Below are 10,406 nucleotides of genomic sequence, written 5' to 3'. Positions count from 1 at the left end.
CTGACATATAAAAAAATTATTTTAAAACATTATTTAAAAATATGAATAAATCCATAAATACAAAACATTGAAACCATCTAAAACCTAAAATAAAAATCTATCCAATAAAACTACATATCACCTAATGTACCATACGATATATCACTGCGTAGTCCTAAAATATCAGCTGCTTGTAGATATACTATAACCAATACGGACAACAGTACTATTGCCTGCAATGGCCATCCAACCTGCTAATCTTATAGGCAATAGTAATACGATACTAATCTACTTGTAGGCTAAATTAGGGTCACTACCACGATATTGGATGATACACGTAACACATAATATATCGAAAGGATACCTGGTGCACCAAACGATATATCAGTGCTACTAATTGATGTTTGGCTTTTTAAACACCACTTGACAAGGGGAGAAAAAAATCTAAATGCGGCTTTTTTAGCGTCTCAAAGGTGCTGGTGGACTCCCAGGGGGGCCAATCATGTTGCTCATCTAGTTGGAAAATGGGTGGCTAGTCAAGGTTTTGTTGGACCTATTGAACCCCTCTGGTTGCCACCTATTGTTAGTGATGGGGTGGCTCGAGATAGTATCCCATTGGATGCTCTCTAAGCTTGTGTCGTATTGCTTATATCTTCCCTTTTTGGTTTCTATGGAATCCCATTATTCCAGCAAAAAAAAAAAAAAAAGATGTTGGTGCTAAATAACTTACCATCCTACGACTAAAAGAAGAGTGGCTAATGCTCTCATCACAAAATACATGTCTATCCTCTCTCAGCTTAACTTCTATAGGAATGGCTAAATAACCTGCCATTCTTCAGCCATGAGAAGGTGGCTAATGCTATTATTGCAAAATATCTGCTTATCCTCACTCACCATAGCCTGCGTGCTAAAATCAACATTATATATATATATATATATATATATATATATATATATATATCAAGAATACCGGTACTATATGGTGTATCTAAAAATCAAATAATTACGAATAAATATAATAAAATAATAATAACATAAAAAATACAAAATTTTCACAATTCCATTTTAAAACTATAAATAAATAATAGAAAATTATATAAATAATAATTTTTAATTTCAAAACCAACCCAAATAAATAAATACACCTATTCCCCATAACTTCCATTTTTATGAACCATAACTTAAAATTATTACTATATTTTGATAACACAAATACATATATAGAGGAACAATCATTAATGATAATAAAAATAAGAACATTAATAATAATAATGAAATTCTGTACGTCATTAAACAACATTTACATGAATAAATGAATAAATAAATAAAAAAATAAAATAATAATAAAAATAATTATAATTAAAGATAATGATTAATCTTTCAAATTTCATACAAACAAACATAACCTTATCCATTTAAATATCACCCAAAGATAAAAAAAAAATCTATAATAAATATTTCAAAATGCATAATATAACTTAAGAAAAGTATACCACATTAAAATCAACTTAATACTAATTATTTAAAAAAAACCCCTTAATTTTTTAATCCACATATAAATAAATAAATAAGTATAGATAAACAAATAATAAAAAAACTAATATATATATATATATAGGCATATTCTAACAACGTAAATACCATATTAAATCTAAAATTGATAATAATAAGCATTTTACAACTCAATCATAATTTGGAAATATTATACACTTAATCAATTTCTAACTATAAGGCTTAACCGCAAAACATTCTAATATGAGCTCGAGTAAGAATCTTTAAGCATTTACAACTTTATTGATATTTATATTCATACATGCATATATATCTATGGAAATTCTATGGTGAGGACGGTCCGCATGAGGACCGCAGTATTAATGACGGTTTTTCATAGTATTAACGACGGTTTCTTAGAAAATCGTCATCAATACTATGAAAAACCGTCACCAATACTGTGGTCCACATGAGGACCGTCCGCACCATAGACGGACTGTATATATATATATATATATTTGAAGTTGAGCATGAAATTTTGGAATGTATTCTCTATTGAATAGTGAACCTAAACCGGTTCAATATATATAATAATATCTAGAATTACACGCCTATCTTTTAGGATCTGATTTACATTAAACTAGAAAATATATTTATAGCTGTATAAAGTTCGTAAACTTTCCTAATATTTGCCTTTATCACATCCATTAAAATAGGAAACTATATCTTCTAATACACGGCTAGTTTGATTCCCTACAATATTCATATATACAGGTATAACATTTTGTACCATAGAGATTAGAAATTCAATAATTAATGATAATATTTAATAGAGCCCTAAAAATATCTTAAGAGAATAAACCACTCACAGTAATGACAACATTCACTCTTGCTATACTATAGGATTAGTTTTGGGTTTCATCTAGGTACCTAAACACATGCGAATTTCAAAGTAATTACTAAAATTAGCTCAAGAATGGCAAAATTTTGAATACCCGATCATAACTAATTACATACCAAACGAAAACTTGAGAGACAAGGATTAGCTTAATTTAGCATAACTAACTGTCAGTGATCGAATTTCGACAAGAAGTTATTGTCAAGTTTGTCTTCTTTATACACCACAAACGAGCTTAAATTGAGTTGAATGATGATCACCATCAACTTTAAAAAGTTCAAATTAGGGGGAAGGGATTGAGTCCTTGGCCAAAAATGGCCAGAACCCGATGATCGGATGGTGTGGCGGTTGCTTGCTACCATGGCCCTTTGTCGGCATGTGGACGACTTTTCCAGCGATCAAGAGGCATTGCGGTGTAGATGATGATGGCAATGTCGCTTAGATATGCCGAAATCAAAGCAATTTTTTGGATGAACATGGCAGCTATACAAGGGGAGAGAGAGAAAAAGTTCCCATTTTTCAGGGAAGAAGAAGAAAAGAAAAAGGATTGGGACACATGGCCATGCCAGATTATGATACATGGCACCTCTAAATTTGTGACCCATGACACTTGTCAGAGATATTTTTTAAATATTCCATTTGCACATTTTTTTGGAAAAATATATGCGGATAATCAATACAAATAAAAAAAATTATAAAACTATATAGAACCATACCTTTCTAACTATAGCTCTAAACTGAGCACGCTACCAGTTTACAGACTCATAGTAATGAGCATTACTCGATAGTATGCTGGTCAATATCAAACCTTGAGCAAAGAAAAAGTCAACCTTGCACACCAGTTGGTTAAACTCGGTCAAGCCTTGTTCTGACTATAACTTCTCTATCTTAACTCCAAATTAGACGTGCAGCTAGTCTATCAACTTATATCAATAAGCTCTTCGCAACAATACAAAAGATAAGTTCAGAATCATCCTAGCAAAAAGTCAATTCTGAGCCCACACTTAGCCAACCTTGACCAAACTTGGTTGAAAGTTCAAATTTTAAACGTTTTCTCGAGTCGGAGTGTTACATAAATGGTATAATTTTCCATTTTTGAACATGTGTCCAAATTCATTTGATCAAATGAATTATAGACCAAAATACCAATATGGAAAAGAATTATGATCTATTTTTCCATTTGACCAAAAAATAAACCTTTTAGAAATGTTAAAATAAAAATTTATAGAAAGGTCTAATATTTTTCAATTTCTTTTAGAAAAATTGTTTTTTAAACAATTATTTTTTAATTCTTGGTCTAATTTTTATTTTGGTATTTGGGTCTAATTATTTTTACCTTTTGGTCCGATAAAATCATATTTATTAGGCCAAAATTCTAATTTTATTTTAATTTTCTTTTTTAGTCTAATTTTAGGTCCAAAAATATTTAATTATGACTATGGGTATTTCAATTTAAATAAAAAGTACTTAATATAATTTTTCAAATAAAAAAGCATAAAAATAAAATGGAAAAATAACAAATGTATTTTTTTTTTAAATGTAACTTTATTGTTTTTAAAAATTTTATTTTTATTTTTTTAATTTTTGGTTTAATTTTTATTTTGGTATATATTTTGGTCCTTTTTTTTTTTGTTGGTTTGGGTATATAAAATTATTTTTAATTTTTGGTCTAATAAATTTATTTTTGTTAGATCAAAAATTCCAATTATATTTTTATTTTTATTTTTATTTTTGCCCTAATTTTAGATCCAAAAATAGTTAATTAAGAATGTGGTATTTTATAAAAAAGAAATGGATACAAATTTCCAAATAAAAATACATAACTATAAAATGAAAAAATAACAAATATTTTTTTTCAATTTTTTAAGAAATATTTTTTATTCTTAAAAATGAATTATGATATCACTATAATGTCATCACCATTAAATTTAATTGTTTTGTTAGATTTTGGTCAATTTGCATCAATTTTGAAACTTTAGAGCCAAAATTGCTGAAATTAAAGCTTAATGCCGAAATTAGGTCAGCCCCAAACTTAAGGGTACTAAACTACACTCTTCCAATCTTTTGTTTTTTTAATTTGATCAAAGAAAATTTTGTTTAGACATATTTTATTACAGTAATGTGAAAGTTACCTATATATTTACCAAATAATGTAGCAATTTTCTTCTAAAAAAATAATAATAATAATTTATTGATTGGTTTTTTTATTCACTTATCCATTTAAAAAGTTTAGTCATCCACATATGTAAATTATATATATATATATATTATAGATGTTTTTGGTAAATAATTTGCTACATGTAACACTACTAATTTTATTAATATGAACAAGCAATTTTAATATTATTTAATCAACTTTGCCAAATTTTAATAAAAAATTTAAAAGGGAGCAAATTGATATTATGTCAAAGTTTAAGGACGACATTGCAACAAAAAAAATTTTGGGGAGCAAATTGAAACTTACAATAAAGTTTAGGATGGTTTTATGTATTTTCCCTTATTTCTCTATATAGAATACATGATAATTTATACATATATATATATATAGATATATAAAATAAATGGAAGGATTAAAATTCACATAATTATTTTAGAAATAGTAATTTTATTGTTCTAGAGCATATGTGATGGTTTTTATAAAAATGTAAAAATAAATAAAATCGATATTCTTCATACTGGTGGGTGGTAGTTACTAGCTACTACAAACTTTGCAACAAACTCGAAAAATCGTGGCTTCCAATTTGCCCGTAGCCCATCTTTAATGAACGCTATCATTTTTATTTTTTTTTAAAAAAAAAAGCTTGAGTACACTATCATAAGAAAAGTTATTATTATCATATTTTAGTGTTAACAATTTGACAATTATATTATATGCTTAAATTTGTTTAAAAATGTAACATATTCAACAATATCATTTCAAATGTCAAACATAATATTGAAGATGAAGACATTACTATTTTGTGCCATGGTATTTTTGTTGTTACTATATGCTTTTTAAAAGTTGATGTCAATGTATAGACATATATACATATATAAATCTACGAAAATTCTATGGTGAGGACGGTCCGCATGAGGATCGCAGTATTAGTGACGGTTTTTCATAGTATTAACGACGGTTTCTTAGAAAATCGTCACCAATACTATGAAAAACCGTCACCAATACTGTGGTCCGCATGAGGACTGTCCGCACCATAGACAGACTGTATAAATCTATATCTATATATATATATATATAAGTTTAACAAAGATATTAGTATATATATGCATTTTAGTACATGTTTTCATTTCAATTTCCTTTTTTAGTAAAAGGAAAATTTTCTTTTTTATAATAATAATAATAAAAAAGCTTGGTCAAATATTGACTTGCACCTTTGCCTTTAATTTTCTTTCTTCCCGGTTAAGTTCTTTCTTTTTCAAAAGTGGATGAAAATAAATAAAATTGATGTTCTTCGTAATGTAGGTGGTAGCTACTAGCTACTGCAAACTTTGTGACAACCTCTAAAGATTGTGGCTTCTAATTCGCCCTTAGCCCATCTTTAATTACCACTATCATATTTTTTTTCTTTTTTTCTTTTTTAAATGAACACTATCGTAAAAGAAGTTATTATTATCATATATTTAGTATTGACAACTATATGTTTAAATTTGTTCAAAAATCTAACGTATTTAAAAATATCATTGCAAATGTCAAACATAATATTGAAGATGAAGACATTACTATTTTGTGCCCATGACATTTCTATTTTCTCTTTACTATATGCATTTTAAGAGCTGGGTGTCAAATACTATTTTGTGACATGGTATTTCTATTTTCTCTTTACCATATGCATTTTAAGAGCTGATATCAATTTCAGCATATATATATATATATAAGTTTTACATAGATATTAGTACATGAATTTTAGTACATGTTTTCATTTCAATTTATTTTTTAATAAATTAAAAAAAAATAAAGCTTGACCAATATTGACTTGCACCTTTGCCTTTATGTTCTTTCTTCCCGGTTAAGTTCTTTCTTTTTCAAAAGTAGATGTTGACACTTGCACCTTTGCCTTTATGTTCTTTCTTCCCGGTTAAGTTCTTTCTTTTTCAAAAATAGATGTTTACACTTGCACCTTTACCTTTATGCAAAAATCCCAAATCGCCCTTACTTAATTTATGTCCAAAACATATATTCTTCTTTAATTTTCTTATTTATATTCATCATCCTTCATACAATTTTTATGCACGTCAAGCAATTGTTTACCAATCCCAGGTATTTGCTAAAAGTGAACTGTTTACCAATCCCAGGTATGTGCTAAAAGCAGTTGTTAAATTTCCTTTTTTCCTTTTTTCTGCTTTCCTTTGTTTGTTAAATTTCCTAGACCTTATAACGGACTTGAACTCAGCAATCAGCATTGTCTTCCTCCAATGAGAATATATAATCATCTGTAATTATAATATTGAATCATATCTAAAAAAAAGTGTGGAAATCCCATGTTTTAATTGGGCATAAACTTTTGTTTTTGACATTGCCAGCTGCTCTCTGAAGCTGATCAAAGCATAAAGGAAAACGAATTCGAGTTTCATACTTTCAAGCTTTCATACAATCCATGGCTAATAAACAAGTGGATGGTACAATTAGCTTGGCGGTTTTGGTGGACAAGGAAAAGAAAAAGGTCATTTTTGCTGAGTCTGATGGTGATTTGGTTGATATTCTCTTCAGTTTTTTTACAATTCCTGTGGGAAAAATTATCAGGCTTTCCTCAGATAAGTCAGCAGTGGAGATAGGTTGCATGAACAACTTATACAAAAGTGTTGAGAGTATTGATGATGAGCATTTCCATTCTACAGCATTCAAGAAGATGTTGCTAAGTCCTCGCAACAATGCCGAATCTCATTGTAGTAAGCTGAAGCTGAAAATAGATGATCAGACTACTATGTATTTTGGCTGTTGCAGCAGCCCAACTTATTGCGGGCTTTTGAGTCATTACAAAGGTTCTCTCTGTAGATGTGGAGAACGCATGGATTATCGTCTACATATCAGTAACAGTAAGTCGAAAACGCCTTCTTTTAGTGCCAAAGATGGAAGTGTGTTTGTCAAAGGGATGAGCAGATTCATAATCACTGATGATTTACAAGTGATGCCCATGTCCACTGCCGCAAGCTTATCTTTGCTTTCCAAGGTTGGAATTACGGATTCGAGTGGCATTGAGCAGGACGTTTTCTCTCTAGGAGTTGATGAGGTACATCAAAATTTTAATTTTTTAAATGTCAAAGGTTGTGTTTTCCCATGATCTCTAAGTTAATCAGTTTTTTCTCACCTCATCGTGTCCTCTTTCAGGTTCTGAATTTGCTTGTGTGCTCATTACTATCAAAAACACCACTGACGGAAACTCTTCTGAATCATAAACCAGCGACCGAGTTAAATGCAGGAAATTTTGATCAAGGAAAACCTGTTGAATACCAAATGGAAGACCAGAAGAATTTTCTAGATGGAAAGATTGCTATCAAGCTTATGGTGAGCAAATCTAAGAAGAAAGTTTGTTATGCAGAAGCAAAGAAAGACTTTGTTAATTTGCTCTTTAGTTTCCTAACTATTCCACTAGGGCATTTTATGAAACAAAAATATAGCAGTTCTTTGAATGGATGCATAGATCACTTGTATAAGAGTGTGCAAGATCTTGATGAGCAATGCTTGAAGTCCAATCACCACAGGGAAATGCTAGTCAGTCCCAAGCTTGCCTCTGGTATTGGTTATGAGAATGATTTATTGGGAATTAAGGAAGCCCCACATCCTCCATATTATTTTGCCCATATACGCTGTAATTCATATTTCACTAGTGATAAACATCTTATTCCTTCTGATAATAATACAGTGATAACCGAACTGAAAGTTGTGGATCCAAAACCTCATAACGAAGATGGTGGTGGATTTATAACAGGACAGGCAATTTTCACAGTGACAGATGATCTGATAATAAGACCTATGTCTTCAATCTTAGACCTCTCCATTCTCAATGACTTGAAGATACCTTTTAATGACATTGAGGAGCAAACTGTGCTTGTGGGGAAGGAGGAGGTAAGCTTAAAGCTTTTCATATACGTACTACTTTTCATAACTCTTTTTAGAAGTGTAACTACATTTTTCCTATCCTCAAGTATACAACTTTTTGCACTTTGCCTCCCAAACTATATAGAACCCCTCATATTGACTTCCTGAACTATTATTTTTTTATCAATTTAGTCCAATCATGCAATTTTTTATAATAAATTTGGCAAAATTAGCCTTACTCCAAAAGTAGAATAGAATATTTTCTAAACAAAATTACATGAATTGTGTATATTTAATTCAATCAAATTCATCTATCAAAATGCTTGATTGGATTTAACTAACAATAAAGTAATGGTTCATTGGGAAGTGTAAAGGATTTTGTAGTATAGTGGGCAAAATATATGTAGAAAGTAGTATATTGTTGAGGGGTTAAAATATAATTATTCCCTTGTGTAATTTCCATTTTTCTAGTTAAAAACTTTAGTACGGTTGAAAGTATAATAAAAATACTAAGCCAAATCCTTTTCCCACTTGTCATGATTGATGATATTGTACCCAGAAGCTAATTAATTACCTAGTTAAGCAGCCACTTTTGCTACTTTTTATTGTCCCCTCTATGCGTGTTTGATACACATTTTTTAAAGCTTCAATTGATGCTTAATATGGTCTCATAAAAGTGTTTTGCATTGCAGGCTTTGAGTCTTTTACAGACTTGTTTTGTGTCGGAATCTGCTCTAACCAATACCTTCATAAGGAATCCAAAGCAATGCGCAAATGAGGAAACCAAGGATAATATGTATCAGAAGATAGAAAAGAATGGGGATGCATCACTACAACAAAAACTTCTTTGCGCAAATGAGGAAACCAAGGATAATATGTATCAGAAGATAGAAAAGAAAGAGGATGCATCACTACAACAAAAACCACTTTGGGCTACAGAATTTTTCATAGCTAAACTTCTGAGTTTCATTGCAAGACAATTTTGCTTCAAATAAAAATCATATTTTAGTTACGAATTTACCTCAATTGCTGGCAAATACCTTTAGTGACGAAATAAAAAATTTGTCGCTTTGCCTACATTCCATGTTGTTGCTAATTTCATTAGTACAAAAGTTGGAAAACTCAACAAATATTTTGCGAACTCTTCTACAGCCATTGAAATCGTCTTTAAAAATAATATTTTCATAGCCAAATGGTGACTTTTGGCTACAAACCTCTTTTAGCAATAAAGTGTTGTCTTTAACATTGTCAGCAAAAACTAAACAATTATCGTAACTTCTTTTCTAAAACCACTATTTTGTCGCCAAAAGAAAAACAATGCATAACCAAAATTAAATCTGGCAATCATGATTTTGTAGCTAAAAGTACCCTTTATCGACAACTGTTCTGTAGCTAAGGGTTCTTTAATTAAAAAAATGTTAGGCTATAGAAGGTATTTGGCTAGTACTTAAGGCTGTAGCTAAAGATGTATTAAATATTTTTAAAAATCTTTCATGGATGCAATTTAACTAAAGATTTTGCAATAATTTGTTTTTAAACAAAATTTCATTTTAAATTTTTTATTTAAATTGTAATCAATTTAGAAAATAAAATACAAAATGTAATCATTTGAATTTATAAAGTATTGAATTAATATATACATATTTCACCACATCAATCCATAATATTCAATTTTCCAATTTCTAAATCATTCTTGCTTGCTTACCGACGAAATTGCATTCAAAGTTGCATAATCTCTGGCCAATTACAAGTCAATTAATTCCTTCCCTTGACTGAACAATCCATAAAATTGAAGGAAAAGTTAGCAAAATTTGTCAAACAAAAAGCAGTTAGCAAGCAGATTATAAAGATAAGCAAAGATTTAATAAGATTTTTGGACTCAAAACCTAACAAAAGGACCAAAAACCAAAAACAAAATGGAGGAGAAAACTCAATAAACCTTTTACAGCTATGTGATTGACCCTACCTTGACAGGTGATGCCGGCTACTAGAGAATGGTAGCAG

At 29.7% G+C, this 10,406-nt stretch overlaps 1 protein-coding gene across 2 annotated transcripts; it reads left to right on the top strand.

Annotated features, from left to right (window-relative positions):
* The first annotated feature begins 6,500 nt into the window (after positions 1-6,500).
* Positions 6,501-9,479, top strand: LOC107410939 (uncharacterized). 2 transcript variants are annotated; one of them, XM_060811720.1, is made up of 5 exons: positions 6,501-6,658; positions 6,887-7,026; positions 7,107-7,593; positions 7,692-8,429; positions 9,095-9,479. In XM_060811720.1, exons 2-5 carry the CDS (start codon positions 6,980-6,982, stop codon positions 9,395-9,397), a joined length of 1,575 nt encoding a protein of 524 aa, XP_060667703.1. In that variant the 5' UTR covers positions 6,501-6,658; positions 6,887-6,979; the 3' UTR covers positions 9,398-9,479. The 2 variants fall into 2 exon arrangements, with proteins under 2 accessions (XP_060667703.1, XP_060667702.1); XM_060811719.1 differs by having other exon boundaries at positions 6,887-7,593.
* The last annotated feature ends 927 nt before the right edge of the window (positions 9,480-10,406 follow it).

The sequence above is a fragment of the Ziziphus jujuba genome, chromosome 10 (genome assembly GCF_031755915.1).
Source record: "Ziziphus jujuba cultivar Dongzao chromosome 10, ASM3175591v1".
Taxonomy (NCBI): domain Eukaryota; kingdom Viridiplantae; phylum Streptophyta; class Magnoliopsida; order Rosales; family Rhamnaceae; genus Ziziphus; species Ziziphus jujuba.
This window is presented reverse-complemented; position numbering and strand designations above follow the sequence as displayed.